The sequence below is a fragment of the Solanum lycopersicum genome, chromosome 5 (assembly GCF_036512215.1).
Source record: "Solanum lycopersicum chromosome 5, SLM_r2.1".
Taxonomy (NCBI): domain Eukaryota; kingdom Viridiplantae; phylum Streptophyta; class Magnoliopsida; order Solanales; family Solanaceae; genus Solanum; species Solanum lycopersicum.
This window is the reverse complement of record NC_090804.1, coordinates 66,534,508-66,553,316: the sequence shown is the minus strand read 5'-3', so window position 1 is coordinate 66,553,316 and position 18,809 is coordinate 66,534,508. Positions and strand designations below refer to the sequence as shown.

At 34.4% G+C, this 18,809-nt stretch overlaps 2 protein-coding genes across 2 annotated transcripts; both read left to right on the top strand.

Moving 5' to 3' along the window:
• Positions 1-7,926: 7,926 nt before the first annotated feature.
• Positions 7,927-9,542, top strand: LOC101248880 (MYB-like transcription factor EOBII). Its single transcript, XM_004240173.5, has 3 exons — positions 7,927-8,389; positions 8,768-8,897; positions 8,996-9,542. The coding sequence occupies exons 1-3, from the start codon at positions 8,260-8,262 to the stop codon at positions 9,423-9,425; spliced, it is 690 nt and encodes a 229-aa protein (XP_004240221.1). The 5' UTR covers positions 7,927-8,259; the 3' UTR covers positions 9,426-9,542.
• A 451-nt stretch (positions 9,543-9,993) lies between these two features.
• LOC101245654 (26S proteasome non-ATPase regulatory subunit 13 homolog B) lies at positions 9,994-18,214 on the top strand. Its single transcript, XM_004239852.4, has 6 exons — positions 9,994-11,484; positions 14,200-14,646; positions 15,484-15,564; positions 16,713-16,909; positions 17,000-17,099; positions 17,738-18,214. Exons 1-6 carry the CDS (start codon positions 11,335-11,337, stop codon positions 17,921-17,923), a joined length of 1,161 nt encoding a protein of 386 aa, XP_004239900.1. The 5' UTR covers positions 9,994-11,334; the 3' UTR covers positions 17,924-18,214.
• Positions 18,215-18,809: the final 595 nt, after the last annotated feature.

Here is an 18,809-nt window from a genome sequence, read left to right as displayed (position 1 = left end):
TCCTAAATGTTAAGGGACCAGCCCATTTGTTATATTTTTTTTAAGTGAAAGCTCAATCACTTATTGATGTGTGGCTCATATGTTTTGGGTTTTGTTGACTTCTTCCAGAAGTCTTTGGGAGCTGCTGTTTTCTTTTTGGGGGAGGGGGGTTTGACGTGAAAAAAAGAGGAAATTGAGAGGGTGTATGACAGAGAGAGAAGCAGATTTTTGAGAGAGGGTTTGAGTCCAGATTTTCTGGACAGCCTTGACAAAATTTCAGTTTTCCAGAGATCCGACTGTTGGATCGTTCTGAAATTTTCACAGCTGGTTCACAACATATAGAACTACATCTTGATGGTTCAGATCATCAATCGGAGCTCTTGATCTTCTGTTATTGCAGTTGGTGTAACCTGCGTTTTTGGGTGATATTTCCCAATTTCTCTTCTCTTTTGTGTTGGCTCTTATGTATGTTGTTGTTGGTGGGCTATGACATCCTTGTAGACTGATTTGGGTGTCTTTACCCTCAATTTGCATAATAAGAGAAGAAGAAGGGTGGACTCCTACAAGTCCCGTGGTTTTTATCCTTCACACCGAAGGAGTTTTCCACGTATAAATCTCGTGTGTAACTTGCATATTTATTATTCATATTTGCTTGTGATTTTTTTTGATATGTTGCTGATTTGAGCTTGGTTAATTTAGTGGTGAATTTCTTTTGGTAAATTGGGTGAAGTATAATTGGTTGATTGTCTTGAAGTCGATCCTTGTAGGTGTTGTATCCTACTTGTGTTGTTTTGCTCCTCCCCCTACATCTGGTATCAGAGCGGAGTGTTAAACCATAGACATGGAGCATGGACATAACTCTATGGTTAAACTGACATCAACCAATTATTTCATTTGGCGTCCGATGATGGAAGATTTGCTATATTGCAAGGATTTGTTTGACCCAATTGATGTGAATAAAACAAAGAAAGATGTCCAGCCCACTAAGCCAGAGAAGATGACAGATAAAGAATGGGAAAAGCTGAAGAGAAAGACCTTGGGGACAATCAGACAGTGGATTGATATTAGCATATTCAATCATGTATCCTAGGAGACTGAGCCGCTTGAACTATGGAGAAAATTGGAGGGTCTTTATGAGAGGAAGACCGCTCATAACAAGGCCTCGTTGATTAAGAGGCTTGTTAAGTTGAAGCCAGGGAAGTCTGTTTCTGAGCATCTTAGCGACTTTCAAGATATTATTAACAAGTTGACTGTTATGAAAATTGTCCTTGATGATGAGTTGCAGGCTTTATTCCTCTTGAGTTCTTTGCCAGACAGTTGGGAAACTTTGGTTGTGTCCATCAGCAACTCAGCTCCAGATGGTACGATTTCATTGGATGTCATCAAAGAGAGCATGTTCAATGAAGAGCTTAGAAGAAAGGAGATGGGTGTTGATATTTCGCAGGCACTTGTGGTAGAGAATAGAGGAAGAAGCAAGAGTAGAGGTCCCAAAGGGCGTGGCAAGTCAAAGTATAGGTCAAAGTCCAAGAATAGGAGAGAATCTACGATATGCCACTATTGTAGCAAGCCAGGCCACATTCAAAAGTTTTTCTACAAGTTGAAAAGAGACCAGCGAAATAAGAAAAATGACCATCATAAAGAGTGTGATGACAAGAATACAGCTGCTACAACTTCTAGTTCTGATGATCATGTTTTTTTGATATGTACTATTGGAGAGTGTTGTCATGTTGATAGTTCTGACACTGAATGGCTTATTGATACAGGAGCTTCCTATCATTGTGTTCCTAATAAGGAGTACTTTATTGACTACCGAGCTGGAGATTTTGGTAGTGTGAAGATGGGGAACCAGAGCTCAGCAAGTATTGTTGGCATTGGAGATATTCGAGTCCAAACCAATGTTGGGTGCTATTTGACGTTGAGAGATGTTCGCCACATTCCAGATCTACGCCTCAATTTATTGTCTGCTAATGTACTTGATAAAGAGGGTTACAATCATACTTTTGGTGAGGGTAAATGGAAATTGTCTAAGGGTTCCTTGACTGTTGCTCGTGGCAAGCTTTGTTGTACCTTGTATAAGACACATTTGAAAGTGTGTAGTGGTGAGTTGAATGCTATTGAGGAGAAAACTTCTCCTAACTTATGGCACCGAAGATTGGGGCATGTTAGTGAGAAGGGTATAAAGCTGTTGGCCGGTAAATCTCTTATTCCTGCTGATGTTACTATTTCACTTGACCCTTGTGATCATTGTTTAGCAGGAAAGCAACACAGAGTTTCTTTTCCGAGGACATCTACAAGAAAGAAAGTGAAGTTAGAGTTGGTTTACTCTGATGTGTGTGGTCCCATAGAGGTGGAATCACTTGGTGGTAACAAATACTTTGTTACTTTTATTGATGATACTACTCGGAGAACTTGGATTTATATGATGAAGCACAAAAGTGAGGTGTTCGGTATCTTCCAGAAGTTTCATGCAATGGTTGAAAGGTAGACAGATTGCAAACTGAAGCGTCTTCGAACTGATAATGGAGGTGAATACACTTCAAATGAGTTTAAAGCATATTGCTCAAAATATGGCATTCGACATGAGAGAACAGAAACGGGTACCCCACAACACAATGGCGTTGCCGAGAGGATGAACAGAACCATTATTGAGAAAGTGAGATGCATGCTTAGAATGTCCAATCTTTCTAAGTCATTTTGGGGTGAAACAGTTGGAACTGCTGTGTATTTGATAAATAGATCACCATCAGTTCCTTTGGAGTTTGAGATTCCCGAGAGAGTTTGGTTTGGGAAAGACCCCTCTTATTCTCACTTGAGGGTGTTTGGATGCAAGGCTTTTATGCATGTGCTGAAGGAACATAGATTGAAGCTTGATTTCAAGACTTCTCCTTGTGTGTTTGTTGGATATGGTGATGAAGAGTTTGGTTACAGACTTTATGATCCAGCAAAGCAAAAAGTTGTGAGAAGTAGAGATGTTGTCTTTTATGAGCACGAGATGGGTTTTCATCTCTTGGGTGCTGATAAGACTTATTATTCTAATTTCTCTCATGATGTTATTGATATGCCCATGCCTCATGTTTCTGCTTCAGATGATCAATTAACAGGTGATGCTCCAGAGGATGGTCATGAAATTGCTCATGAACATGACCATATTGAAGAGGTACAACCTGATGTTGTTGTACCACAACCTGATGATGAAGCTGTAGATGTTCAACATGGAGAGTCTTCTAATCAGGGTGAGAAATCCAGCCCACAGGTAAAAGAGCCAACACTTAGAAAATCGACCAGAGTTCGTCAACCTTCAAGACTTTATCCAAGTTCAGAATACATCCTAATCACTGATGAGGGGGAGCCTGAAAGCCTTCAAGAGGTCTTGTCACATTCAGACAAAGACCATTGGCTCAAGGCTATGCAAAAGGAGATGGATTCTTTGAAAAAGAATGAAACCTATGACTTGGTGAAGCCTCCAAAAGGGAAGAAAGTCTTGAAGAACAGGTGGTTGTTTAAGAACAAGAAAGATGGCAACAAACTAGTGAAGCGGAAGGCAAGATTAGTGGTGAAGGGATGCCATCAGAAAAAGGGCATCGACTTCGATGAGATTTTTGCACCGGTGGTGAAGATGACTTCCATTCGTATGATTTTGGGACTAGCTGCCTGTTTGAATCTTGAACTTGAACAACTTGATGTTAAAACTGCTTTCTTACATGGTGATTTGCATGAGGAGATTTACATGGAGCAGCCGGAAGGATTTGAAGTTAAGGGAAAAGAGAATTTTGTTTGCAAGTTGAAAAAGAGTCTTTATGGACTCAAGCAAGCACCAAGGCAATGGTATCACAAGTTTGATTCCTTCATGAGTAGTAATGAGTACAAGCGAACTACTGCAGATCCTTGTGTGTATTTTAGAAAATTTTCTGAAGGTAACTTTATTATCCTTTGCTTGTATGTTGATGATATGTTGATTGTGGGACAAGATGTTGAGATGATTTGCAAGTTGAAAGAGGATTTGTCAAAGTCCTTTGATATGAAAGATTTGGGTCCTGCGAAGCAAATTCTTGGTATGGAAATTGCTCTTGATAGAAAAGCTAGTAAGCTTTGGTTGTCACAAGAAAAGTATATTGAACGGGTGCTTGAAAGGTTCAATATGAAGAATGCCAAGCCAGTTAATACACCACTTGCAGCCCATTTCAAGTTGAGCAAGCGTTGTTGTCCTACAACCGAGAAAGAAAAGGAAAGTATGTCTCATATTCCTTACTCCTCTGTTGTTGGTTCATTGATGTATGCCATGGTGTGTACAAGACCGGATATAGCACATGCTGTTGGATTGGTTAGCAGATACTTGGCAAATCCGAGCAAGGTTCATTGGGAAGCTGTAAAGTGGATCTTAAGATATTTGCGAGGCACATCAAATCTGAGTTTGTGTTTTGGAGGTGGTGAGCCTATTCTTAAGGGATTTACGGATGCTGACATGGCTGGAGATCTTGATAACCGGAAGTCTACCTCGGGTTACTTGTTCAAATTTGCAGGGGGAGCCATTTCATGGCAATCCAAGCTACAGAAGTGTGTAGCATTGTCTACAACCGAGGTAGAATATATAGCAGCAGTGGAAGCAAGCAAGGAAATGCTTTGGTTAAAGCATTTCCTTCAAGAGTTAGGTTTGAAGCAAAGTGAGTATGTTGTATTTTTTGATAGTCAAAGTGCTATGGACTTGAGCAAAAACAGCATGTACCATGCTCGCACAAAGCATATTGATGTGAGATATCACTGGTTGCGTGTTGTCATTGAAGAGCGACTAATGAAGTTGAAGAAGATTCACACCAACAAGAATGGTGCTGATATGTTGACAAAGGTGGTCCCTGGAAGCAAGCTTGAATTTTGTTCCAAGCTTGCAGGTATGTCTTCTTGATGACCTTTTATGTTTGGTCTCCCCGAACTGGGCTGGAGGGGGAGATTGTTAAGGGACCAACCCATTTGGTATATTTTTTTTAAGTGAAAGCCCAATCACTTATTGATGTGTGGCCCATATGTTTTGGGCTTTGTTGACTTCTTCCAGAAGTCTTTGGGAGCTGCTGTTTTCTTCTGGGGGGTTTTTTGACGTGAAAAAAAGAGGAAATTGAGAGGGTGTGTGACAAAGAGAGAGAGAAGCAGATTTTTGAGAGAGGGTTTGAGTGCAGATTTTCTGGACAGCCTTGACAAAATTTCAGTTTTCCGAAGATCCGACCATTGGATCGTTCTGAAATTTTCACATCTGGTTCACAACATATAGCACTACATCTTGATGGTTCAGATCGTCAATCGGAGCTCTTGATCGTCTGTTATTGCAGCTGGTGTAACCTGCGTTTTTGGGTGATATTTCTCAATTTCTCTTCTCTTTTGTGTTGGCTCTTATGTATGTTGTTGTTGGTGGGCTGTGACATCCTTGTAGACTGATTTGGGTGTCTTTACCCTCAATTTGCATAATAAGAGAAGAAGAAGGGTGGACTCCTACAAGTCCCGTGGTTTTTATCCTTCCTTCACACCGAAGGGGTTTTCCACGTATAAATCTCGTGTGTCACTTGCATATTTATTATTCATATTTGCTTGTGATTTTTTTTGATATGTTGCTGATTTGAGCTTGGTTAATTTAGTGGTGAATTTCTTTTGGTAAATTGGGTGAAGTATAATTGGTTGATTGTCTTGAAGTCGATCCTTGTAGGTGTTGTATCCTACTTGTGTTGTTTTGCTCCTCCCCCTACAGTAAATGGATTATCGTAAATGGCGGTATGCAAATATTTAAGATATAGATATTTAGGATATTGATGTCTCTACTCTTAAAAAGTAGAGAATAAACTATGGTTAATTCTAATATTTTAGTGTAGAATGATTTCAGTATTTGCTTCAACTGAATTATTTACTGATTATTGTAATTATTTTTTTGAAGGAATGACGATTTCACCTATTTAAATTGTAATTAGTCAAAAAAAAATAGTCGCATTGTCAAACTTTCAATTTCACATTTCACATTCAAATATAAATATTAACATGCATGTGAATTTTTTTTGCAAATTTGACGTGTCAATTTGCTTTAAAATCTATTGATCTTTTTTAACAAATTTGTTGTGTTAATGTATTTCAAAATTTTAAAAAAATAAAATTAAGTAAAATTGTTGTCAAGATAGCGATTTACTTTAAAATTTATAAAAAAGTAAAAAAAAAAAAGAACATTTTGACTTCAAAAGATAATTAATTTTTTTTAAAAAAGTAAAATTGCTGGCGATTTATAATTTTTTTAAAAAAATCATTTATCAAATTGTTGGCAGCGCTGATTTGTTAAAAGAATTAAAAAATAAATTTTATAAATTGCTGCTATTGGAGCGATTTATCTAACGACACTATCTAAATTCCTACACCTAAATTGCTACATTACCAATGATTTTATTCTTTTGAAATTTTTGTCAATATTTTATTTCCATTTCTATCCATAAAAATAATAAAAATGGAGGAAATTGTGTTCATTTATTTTATTTCCACTTCTATCCATATGATATTAGATGTATTAATGTAACTTATATATTTCAAAAATAGAAGTACAAAAAATACATATATAAGATATAACTAAGAAAAGCAAGAATCTAGGCTTTTATGTATACTTCCAAAATCATGACATGAACAATACACCTGTTACTTTAGCTAATATAATTAGTGAAAAATATTGTTATTCTAATGAACTCCATTCCCAAAATGGCATCCAACAAATTATAATTAATTATCATATAATAGTAATTATTGTGCACCTATATCCTTAAGAAGTAAGCATATTAATTAAACACTTGCATCTTTCTTATTGGATCACATTGAAAATTATCCACTAATTTATTTTACTAATTTTCCTAACTTCATTATTTTTAGCAAAAAACATTATTTAAGTATGAATATAGTTGTCTAGATGCATTATTTTAGGTTATAGGTGGCCTTTCTAGTCCTCTCTTTTGAGTGGCCTAATCACTTTTGTGTTGTTTAAACCTAATAACTAAAAAATATTCTTTGGTGACTTTGATCAAGATGCATGCTACCAATGTCACCAAATCTCTTGGTAGTCAACAATAGCCAAGTTTTATAAGTTTAGCAATGGGAATTATCGTAGTGAAGCGATAAATATTGTATTTTTAATCAAAAATAATGTTATGTTTAGGTCGCTTTTTTTAGGAATGTTTTATTACTAATACGAGACATTTCGATTCGGATTAAAAATTAATTTTTCTCTTCCCAATGTAAGTTTCAGTGGGAGAATTTCACTGATATGAACTCTTTAACACGAATTTGAATTTAGTCTGATCTCAATATAAATAGCAATAGAAAAGCTTTACTTGGTCCCACGTATGAGATTTTATCGATGTAGATTTAGATTTGGTCTGATCCTAATATGAGTACAAGTGAAAGTGCTTTGCCCATATAATAGAAAGTATTGGAAGCGTTTTACCTTCAATACGAGTATTCATACAAATGTATTACCCGAATATAAGATTTTTCTACACGAATTCAAATTCAGTTTAATTTCAATACGTGTCCTGATGGAAGCAACTTACCTCCAATTTTGAGATTTTTCTTGGCAAATCCAAATGCAGTTTGATTTCTAATGAATACCAGTGAAAGCACTTTATCCTAATTTGAGACTTCTCGACATGAATACATATTACTTTGATTTCAATACGACGTACAAATTAAAGTGCTTTAACCCTAATATAAGACTTTCCAATCTGCATCTAAACTTTGTCTGATACCAATACAAGTATCATTGAGAGTGTTTTACCCCAACAAGAGACATCTAATGCGAATCTAACCCAATAAATATAAACATCAAACATAAAATAGATCGATAACGATGAAAAAAGTTCTAAAAATTAATTTAATGCAAGTTATCATCAAACTAAAAGAGTTTATTATTTATTGTAGAAAAGTCATACAAATAAAATTGTCTCCAAATTGTATACATGTGATGTTACAACTTCCTTTGGTTTCTCCAAACAAATCTTTCAATGCCTTCTTTGAATTTTCTAAGAGTAGTAAATTATAACATGTACACGTAACTATACAATTGATGAGGACAAATAATATTTTATACCAAGTGCTATAATTAATGGAGTCATGTTTAGCTATAATTCATTTGTCATAAAAAAAATTGACCAATGAGTGAGTTTTTGGTGCAAATATAAATAGCAACAACACTTGCTAATCATGTTATAGAATTTTGAGGACAAAATATATATTAGTTTTGAATATTAAGAATATTTATAAAAAAATAAATAAATGAGAAGGTGGGGAATTATTGAAGAAGAATGGAGAAAAGGTCCTTGGACAGTTGAAGAAGATAAATTGCTCATTGATTATGTCAATTTGCATGGTGAAGGCAGATGGAATTGTGTTGCTAGGCTTGCTGGTAATTACTATATTGTCTATATTTTCACTCACTTCCATCTTGAACAAACCTATCATCGATCGAGTCGAATCGAACGATAAAATATTTGAATTAATCAGAGTTTCAATAGTAATACTATACATTCGAATCCCAAAAGAAAATGTATGTACCATTTCATTCTCATTCACTTTGATCAATTATGAGTTGACTTCATATACGAGTATTTTTATTAGAAAATCTCTCATCCTATTTGAAACTTTTAGATGCGATCTATTTTTTTTTTGTTACATAATTGTGTAGTTTCTCGAAATTTAAAATCCGATATCTTTTTGTCTATATGATTGTGTAGTTTCTGGAAATTTAAAACTCGATTTTTCATTTATTTACTTGTCTAAACAGGATTGAAAAGAAATGGAAAAAGTTGTAGATTGAGATGGGTGAATTACTTAAGGCCAGACCTTAAAAGAGGGCAAATTACTCCATATGAAGAAAGGATTATTCTTGAACTTCATGCTATATGGGGGAATAGGTAATTATTTGAAGTACTATATACTAATTTTTCATACACTAAAGTTCTTTGAAATAATTTAGAATAATACTAACATGATAAGAATAATAAAATTGCAGATGGTCAACGATTGCTAGAAACTTGCCAGGGAGAACTGACAACGAAATTAAGAATTATTGGAGGACTCATTTCAAAAAGAAAGTCAAGAAAACAAGTACTGATAATTCTGAAAAAACAAAAAGAATCTGTCTTTTAAAAAGACATCAGTTTCAACAGCAACAATTATCGAATAGTCAAATCGACCTGAAAAGGATGATGTTACTGTTCGAGGAAAATGAGAATAAAGTTGTAAGTCATGTGCCAAAACAAGACATGACCATTTTGTACCATAACAACACATTTCATGAGCAAGATCAACAAGGTGGTTTGTTTGGTTCTATGATCAATGGATATGCTAATTATGTGCAAGTGCCTGAGGCCTCATCTAATGAAGACATCATGTGGGATATTGGCTTGTGGAATTTGGACGATTATAATGTCAATCTTTAATCAGAGTTTTAAATTCTCGAATTTTATGAAATAACTAAACTCTTAATGGACATTTTATTTATCTCCTTTAGTTAGCTCTATAAAACATAAATTTAAATTTATTAAACTTCCAATAAAGTTTGTGATATAACTATTATCAAGTCAATATCTTATTACTGGAATTTTGACAATATCAAGAGGATAAGCATTTACAATAATACATTCAATTAGTATAACAATCAATAGTATATGTGTGCAATTGAGTCAAGTATGTAATATGTTCCTTCTCTATAATCATCATAATCAACAAGATACTCAATGTGGAATTTAAAGTGAATTCTTTTTTGTGAAATTAGAATAATTATTTTTACTAAACATTCGACTCAAATTAAGCATTATATCAACAAGTATTGAGAAAAATATAATAACGAAACTGTTACATGTAAAAATAAAATAGAAAATATTTATGTATTTATATAGTGTACAAAGTATATAATTTACTTATGATACTTTAAGGATATATAACTCTAGAAACTATTTAAGCTAGCACCCGCGAAACGTATGTAGACTAATTAAATTCTTTTGACTCATAGTCAAACAATCTAAATTAAATAATTTGAGTTTAAGTCTTAAGCTTAAACTCAATTATTATTAAAATTAATTATCTATATATATCTCTTAAAGAATAGTCAAATGAATATCCTTAATTAATTATACATTAATCACTTTTTATTGCACAATTAGATTGTGTGTTAAAAAGAATAATATTATGGTATATAGATAAAAAATACTATTATATATACTAAATTTTATATGATTTAAGTAAAATTTCTGACTTTCTCTTTAGACTTTTGAAACTAGAAAGACTTGGAGTTAATATTTTTTAAAGAGTTACGATAGATTCTTTGTTTCATATGCATGAAAACATAATTTAGAATTTTGATTACAGATTCATGTACATATAATAATTTTTGTTCAAATCTCATATTTATTAGAAAAATTATAAACACTTAATTATAAACTCAATTATTATTAGAATATTAATTTGAGATTATTATTAATATACATAAGCTTTAAATCATAAACATTTCTATGCTACAATATAGTTGACTTTGATATGGCACTGATTTATCATCAAAATCTCTCTCGTTACATTCCTTTTAAAATTATCTTATCACTTTAAATTTTTAAAAAATATTTCAATTAGATTCATATTTTATCTGCACTATACAATTTTAAATTTATTTTATCTTATATAGCCTTAAACCTGTTCTGATTCGCATCTATTTCATCCCATCGCCATTCCTATTCACAAGTGTGATATTTGATTCTATTTTCATATTATATATGCTAAATATTACTAATAAGTTATATTTTTAAATATTTAATAAGTTTGAACTCTATGATCCTACCCATTATATCATTTATGCCATTAGATATCATTATATGATTTTATAGATTAATAGTTAAATAATTATATAGTAATCTCTATCTAACCTCATATATTTTTTGCAACACTAATTTACATAAAGATGAACGACTTTTATGAGTAAGCAACACTATTGAGACAATTAATTTTGATGACCTAACATTAAAATTCAAAAGTTAAAATTGAAAATATGAACGATTATGATTAAATTTAATAAATTCAATTGAAATTTATTTTATTTATTTGAATTATAATTTTTTTTAAATTTTCATATTCGATCTCTGAACGTGTATATTGAATAAAAAACAATTAATATTTGTAAACTTTAGGGGTCCAATGCATAATAGAATAGAGACTAAACTGGACTAACCCAAACTCCATTATTGATTTCTTTATGAACAAGTAAAACGCAATTTACAAGTCAGGTATCTTTCTCTCTCACATACACACCACAGTATCTGCTTCGTCTTCATCGGTGTTACTGAGAGAGCTTTTTCAGCTATGGCGGCACTTCAGTACTTGGAATCGTTTTGCAATGCTCCTTCACAGCTTTCCGATTGGTACACTACTTTGGCAGATCTGTACCAGAGGAAGCTATGGCATCAGCTTACTCTTAAGCTTGAACAGTTTGTTGCTCTTCCCGTTTTTAAGGTTCTCATTGAATTTGATTTAATTCCTGCGAATTTCGTTTGTTTTTTTGTTGTATTTGGACTTTATTTGTGCGTGTGCGCATGCTATTTTTTTTTTTGTCTTTTTGTTAAGTGGAGATGATTGTAAGGTGAGGAATTGAGTGCTCACTAAACAAGGTGAAAGTTCAGTTAATCTGTCAACTAACTGAGCTGCTAAGATTCTCTCATGCTATGGGTATAGGTGGGTATAAGTTAGGGTTTAGGGGAAGATTGTACTTATAGGATTTGGTCTGGAACAGGTAAGAATTGGGGGTTGTTTGGGCCTAGAAACAAGGTGAAAGTTTCGATAATTATCAACTAACTGAACTACTAAGATTCTTCTATGGTATGGGTTTAGGTGGGTATAAGTTAGGTTTAGTGGAGGATTTGTGCTACAGATTTACTTATAGGATTTGGTTTGGAATGGGTAAGAATTGGGGATTGTTTGGACCTGGAACCCTCCCCAACCAAGTTGAAAGCTACTTAGATTCTCCCATGTTATGGGTTTAGGTGGGTATAAGTTAGGGTTTAGTAGAGGATTTGTGTTAGAGATTTATATATAGGATTTGATTTTGGGATGGATAAGAATTGGGAGCTGTTTGAGCTTAGAACTATTCTATTGCTTTTGGAAGGGTTACAAAAATTGGGGCTTCGTAGCTAAGGCTGTGACCTAATGGTCAATGAAGTAGGTTGTGCGCTATGAGGTTTCTGGTTCAAATATAAGTAGAGACAAAAACACTAGGTGATTTATTCTCATTTTACCTGGTACCTGTTGATGGAGGAGAAATGGGAGGTGACACATTGGAATTAGTTGAAGTATGCGTAAGCTGGCCCAAACATCATGGTTACTTAAAAAAATATAACATTGGTGCTTCCTGACAAGGAACAGAACAAAATGCATAAAAGCAGGAGTTTGGTTGTTTGTTTTTGGTTGATGGATAGTTCAACTGGAGAAGAATGTTTTGAATTGGGTTATAGTAGACATAACAATCAAACTATATTGTGGACAGGTTTACCCTTCACTTGGTCTTGTTGGCTATAGCAGACTGCCAATAGATTAGTGCGTGCAAGCCTCAGGTGTCATAGTTACAATTTCTAATTGAACTAGAGTAGCATGGTGGATACTGCAAAGATAATGTATCAGCTGATAGTAACTTGAGTGGTGCTTCATTGAGTTCTATGTTGTTCAAGTTGTTTGGGGGAATGGGGGGAAATGTGGAGGGGTGGGGCAGTTGAATGCGTTCCTCACATATAAGACCTCTCTATAGCTGAAGTTTGCATATTGGGAAACGTGCAAATAATACAATACAACACCCGTGAAAGAGGACCTTCCCGCGCCAAGCCATTTTATACTATGTTTGGTATTTGAAAGCCCTGATATTGACTCAGATGATCTAATCTTTTAAATAGTAAGCATAGTGTCTGAACTTGTTTTTTTGATGAAGTAGTGTCTGAACTTGTTTGTGCGCACCTCGACTTATTTCACAGAATATCTGCTACCTCCCACAAAACCAAGTACCAGGTAACTCTGTACACTAAGCTTGGATATAGATGAGAAGAAATTACAAAGTATTTTCGTCTTTTTTGGAATTGAACTCGCGACGGAGGGGAAGATCTGATCTTCTAAATATTACAACAACAACAATATTTACAATCTTCTAAATTTTGATATGGAAAAAAAGAATTCACTAATATCTTGATAGGGAAGTAGTGTTGTAAAATGAATTTGTGAAATTCACTTTGTTATTGTATGAGGATGTGTTCAAGGGAAACTTCATTGCAGAAACTGAATTGTCTTTTTCTTAGAGAATTTTCTTGAAGATAACCGTAGGTGATGATGGAGAGAAATTTCAGCATGTTTTATTTCACAGAACCCTACGTGGTGCTAATGGAAGGAAAATGACCTTTTTTAAATGACCTTTTTTTGTATCTATAATCCAAATTCATTATGAGGTAAACTCAGCTTAATGCAAATCTATTAGAGACTTCCTCTAAACACTCCTTTGGGATTATGGACCCTGGAAAATTGATTCAATTGAATTCGAAGTTAGTATCATGCTAAAAGACACTTATGTAGTATTTGATCTCCTTAAGTAAAAATGCTCTCTTTGTATACCGTGCAAATTCCATGGTTTATAAATTCAGAGAAATGTACACTACTAACATTTGTTTAAAAAAGATCTTACTCTTTTTTGCATGTGTTTGTAGGTTTATACAGTTTGGTAGTCACATGTAGCGTCAATTAGCATGTAACTGTTGATACTATGCCTAATCATGCAAATGCATCTGTATTGGCATAGGAATACTATTAGGACCCTGATTCAGAACTTGGTGGCAAAATAAGCAGACAAGTTATCCAGTGATGTTAAGGTTTTTTTAAAAATTATTATTTCAAATCATCTCAATTACATATCCCCCAAGAGAAGTTCTCAATCATCTAAATGTGTCTATCGTTTATCCTTGTCCTGTATTAATGATTTAAATTGAGGTGGAGCTGATATAACTAAAATTATTCAATATTAAATCTTGTTTCAGGGGGTTTATTCTCCAGGATTAAAATATTATACCATTATTATATTTATTCCCAATTAATTCGTAATGGTTCGGTGTGTTGTGTTATAGTAAAGAGATAAACCATAGCGAGTGGTTGTTTTATTATGCTTTGTTTGCATATAACACCTCTCTTCTCTTTATTTAGGCTGGCGATGGACTAATACAATTGTATCACAACTTCATCACTGATTTTGAGACAAAGATCAATCTTCTCAAACTTGCACAATTTGCGGTCATTGTTTCTCGGCAATACCCTGAGAAAGAAGCCGCTATAGGCTTCCTTGAAGGAGTGACGGAGAAACTTCATAATACTAAGGAGATACGGATAGAGGAGCCAATTCTTTATATTAAGATGCAGATTGCCCTATTTAAGCTTGAGCAAGGAGATCCAAAAGAGTGCCAGAAACTTTTAGATGAGGGGAAAACTACACTTGATAGCATGACTGACATTGATCCATCTGTCTATGCAAGCTATTATTGGGTTTCATCTCAGTACCATAAAACTCGCCAGGAGTTTGCCGAGTTCTACAAAAGTGCTCTTCTTTATCTCGCGTACACTTCGGTGGAATCTCTTTCTGAATCATTTAAGCTGGTATTTGTCATTTCTTTTTTTGTCTTTTTATCTAAGGACTAATCTAAGAGTTTTCCATCCTAACTAATTGGATTTATGATCCCTGTACATCGATCTTCCTTGTTGCAATTCACATGTTTTTTTTACTCAATTAGTTGCTTATTTATTGTCATTATGTTAGCTCATTTTACTAAACTACGGGTAACCATTTAGTGTTATAACTCTCTATATAAATTGTGTTGAAGGAACCTGAATTATCAAGGGCCAGCCTTTTTTTTTCTTCTGGCTAAAAGGTAAGTGAACTTTGTTCCTCAAGGGGCAAGGCACTGGTGGTGTTGATGAGAAAGATAAAAGATGTTCCGTTTGACATGAAATGATAAAGAATATAGTTTGTCTATCAATGAATAGTTGATTGATGGAGCTTATTTGACTGCTTTCTTTATTTGCTCCTTCCCTATCAGCTAGTTCTGAACTTTTTGTTCAACATATGTTTTTGTACTGCCCTTCTGCCTGAATCAAAATGCTCGAGTTAAATCATATTCCACCAATTCATGAATAGCAATAATCCTCCTGTCGGAGATGTCACCAGTGCTATGAAGACAAGTTAGTTCTTTGGCAACTGCTAAGCAATATAACTCTTGAAAGGAGAAGTGTTATTGGTCAATTGTTTATTGGATTATTATTTGAGTGATCTTTTCTAACAGCTACTTTAATTTGTGTAGACGTACGCATTCGTATATGTTCTTTGCAATAATTTCTGCAATTATAATCTTTTAATTATTGTGTATCTGAAAATGGTTGAGTGGTCATACGTTTTTGCACTTGGTTTCAACCTTATTGTTCCTTCTATCTTGTTAGGATTTGGCTTTTGATTTATCCCTGTCAGCATTGCTAGGAGACAACATATACAACTTCGGAGAACTGCTAGCTCATCCAATTGTAAGTTTTTGTACAAACTTTTTGTTTGTTTTTAGTCCATGCATTAATCTTCTTTTTTGTGGAAATCACTGTGTGGAGTGCTCATTCATGGAATATACTGCTGGTGTCCTTTCCAGGAGATGTTAGACTGTGGTCTGTGTGTTGAGGTCTTATTGTGTTGTCATCTCTGATAGAGTGAGAGCTTTTTAATAGTTCATCCGATTTTTATTCTCAAGTTTACCGAGGAACTAATGCCAATGATGGTGTGTTGGCCAGACATAAAAGAAGAAATGACTCCTGATTTTGTTATTTTGTTATTTAAAAATGATAGTGTGTTGGCCAGATGGTTGAACTAGCTATGGCAGGAATTGATGTTGTGTGTAGTGTGGTCAAGTATCAAGTTAAACTGTGTAGAAATAGGGAACCCACGGTATTCAGGGTAGGCTGTTCTATTTTTCTCTGATTCTACTTTTTGGGTCTCTTGCTCTTAAAGGTTTCAACAATATTGTTGGATCTTCAATATGACTCTACTTCTATTTTTTTATTTCAACTCACTGTTGAGAACTAAACTAGATGGTTGGACCTCCAAGAAGCAAATCTTCTCCACATACACCCACAAACCTCGTGGGGCAAAAGCAAGAAGTAAGAGTTGGCTCTATTTGGGACAATTTTGGTTCTGGGACATGTATAATTTTGATCCATGATTGATGGGATGTCCAATTTTGCCTTAGTCATCCTGGCTATTCCTGTAGTTGCTTCTCTTTTTTGTAGAAACAAAGTTCTTCTCATTGGACCATCAAATTTTGTTAATGGTCCCAAAGAGCCATCTATCCTACTTTGAGTTCCTGTGTTTCAGTACATAGATTTACATGAAAGGATGGAATTGAAATTCCCTTCCGCAGAAGTATGTGATTAATATAGTATAGGATGTATACAAGGACCAAGAGATATCAAATAAAAACTGAGAATTCATATTCTACTTAGTCACTGTATGAGAAATCACTGAAATCCCAATAAATTCCTTTTCCTCCATGTTTTTTGGCTTCAGTTCTGTGGGATGGACTAGAATTATGTATAACAATAACTATATTATTGTTTCTTCTTGTATCATTTGTGCTGACAAGATCATTTTGGTTCAATCTTTTTGACTCGTCCTATTTTGTTTACAGATAAAGAGTTTGATAGGGACTAAGGTTGAGTGGCTCTATTATATTCTTGAAGCATTTAACACCGGTGATTTGGTTCACTATCAAAAATTGTGCCATGTCCATCAAGCTGCTTTAACTGCTCAACCAGCATTGGTGCAGAATGAGAAAAAACTTCTCGAGAAGATCAACATTCTCTGCTTGATGGAAATTATCTTCAGGTACAGTAGCAGTTTGCAGATAACAGAAGTTCTTATTACTTATGTTGTTAGGGTTGTTACTCAAGCTTTGGACAATTCATTTGCATGCAGTCGCCCAGCATATGATAGAACTATCCCACTGAGTGTGATTGCAGAGCGGACAAAGTTAAGTGTGGAGGATGTCGAATATCTACTCATGAAGAGTCTTTCTGTAAGTTCTCATTAGTTAAATTAGAATTGAACTTCTGTTACTCTCACATGCTTCCTTCAATCAATGTGCATCTTTATTGTATTATAGGCGATTTTAGCATCTTTCTATGGGTTGAGGCTTGATAAACTACGCTTTTACCCTTGTGTTTTCTTATATGCATCACGCAAAGGGTTTTGCCAAAACAGTCGGGTCTTCAATTTTTATAATATAAATCCAAATGGTCACCTGGTCTGCAATCTCATTTATTGCTTTATGCAGCGAGTGCAAGTACCTCTAGATTGGCAGTTCACTACTAGTAATACCTTGTATAATGCATTCTTATATGATGAGAAAAAAATGCTTGATCCTTCTGAATTTGTGAATGAATGTGAGATTGTATATTATATCTTTGTTATAATACTTCCTTTTACGAGAATAGTTACCTAGAATCTTCATCTTTCTTCGTTAGGTAACTCTACTTCTCTTTGCCTGGGTAATGCAGATCCTAATACGAACAATATACATGTGAATAATCAATAAATGTAAAGACTTATTTATAGACTGCTTATACTTTTCCTGCGTCCCCTGAATTTTCTACTTGGGCAGTGTTGATAGAGGTTCACGTCTCTCACGGTTGGTAAATTGCTGTCCTCCTGTAGGTGCATCTGATTGAGGGAATAATTGACCAAGTCGAAGGGACAGTACATGTGTCCTGGGTGCAACCAAGAGTTCTGGGAATTCCTCAAATCAAGTCACTGAGGGATCGGCTAGACAATTGGGTCGACAAAGTACACACTGCTTTGTTATCCGTGGAGGCTGAAACTCCTGATCTAGTTGCAGCATAATCTTTTACTTTTTTTCTAGTGTCCTTTATCCGTAATAGCCACCTGCTCGCACCTCTCGTCTAAAATTTACTTGTTGCAGAGAGCTGAGAAGCTAGGGACTTGTTGGTCTAGTTTTCATAGGCCTTTGTTTGTATGTCCCGATTTATGTTGCGAAATTATTGATCTCATTGTTTTTTTTTCTTCCAGATAGTTTCTTGTTTCTTATATTTGATTACTTCTTATTTAATTTCACAGTTCAGACTGATGACACCCAGTGCTAGACACAAATATTAAGTTCAGGGTTGTTTTCAATTTCTTGCGTATATTAGCTTATGAATATTTTTTAATTATGACCTGTTGAACTCTTTGATCCAAAATTTTGTAGGAACATTTTGTATTGACTTAGAATGATAGTCATAGCTTCTATAGAATCGACACTTATTTTAGCGTCCAGGGGGTCAGAGAATAGGAATTTTAGATTTTCCTTAGTTTTATTGTATGTTATTTGTCCTTGAATTTTTGAGAATATGACAAATCGAAACATTTCGATCGCAAATTTTGTAGGATCATCCGTAGTAACTTGGTAAATGGTAATGATAGTGTCTGTAGGAACCACACCACCTTTTTAACGTTTAGGGGGCACGATATTTTTTCTCACTTTTTCATGTATTTATATTATAATACATACGAAAAATCAACAAAATCATATAATTTCATTAAGTTATCTCATAAATACAAAAAAAGGTCTTAAAAATGATTGGATTATGTGTAATGTTCTCCTAACTCATTAGGAAGGTCCTCCTAAGGTTTTTTCGAGAAAACAATTCTGGCTGCCCAAGACGCCAAATCCATGGGTTAATTAATACACACGAAAAATAAAAAAAGTCGCGTAATTTCTAAAAGTTTG

What these genes read in the sequence shown, in the direction of transcription:
- LOC101245654 (XM_004239852.4), top strand. Translation starts at nt 11,335, where the DNA reads ATGGCGGCACTTCAGTACTTGGAATCGTTTTGCAATGCTCCTTCACAG. An exon ending in TTGCTCTTCCCGTTTTTAAG is followed by an intron (nt 11,485 to 14,199) that starts GTTCTCATTGAA and finishes CTCTTTATTTAG; the next exon opens with GCTGGCGATGGACTAATACA. An exon ending in TACTCATGAAGAGTCTTTCT is followed by an intron (nt 17,100 to 17,737) that starts GTAAGTTCTCAT and finishes GTCCTCCTGTAG; the next exon opens with GTGCATCTGATTGAGGGAAT.
- LOC101248880 (XM_004240173.5), top strand. Translation starts at nt 8,260, where the DNA reads ATGAGAAGGTGGGGAATTATTGAAGAAGAATGGAGAAAAGGTCCTTGG. An exon ending in TTGTGTTGCTAGGCTTGCTG is followed by an intron (nt 8,390 to 8,767) that starts GTAATTACTATA and finishes TTGTCTAAACAG; the next exon opens with GATTGAAAAGAAATGGAAAA. An exon ending in CATGCTATATGGGGGAATAG is followed by an intron (nt 8,898 to 8,995) that starts GTAATTATTTGA and finishes ATAAAATTGCAG; the next exon opens with ATGGTCAACGATTGCTAGAA.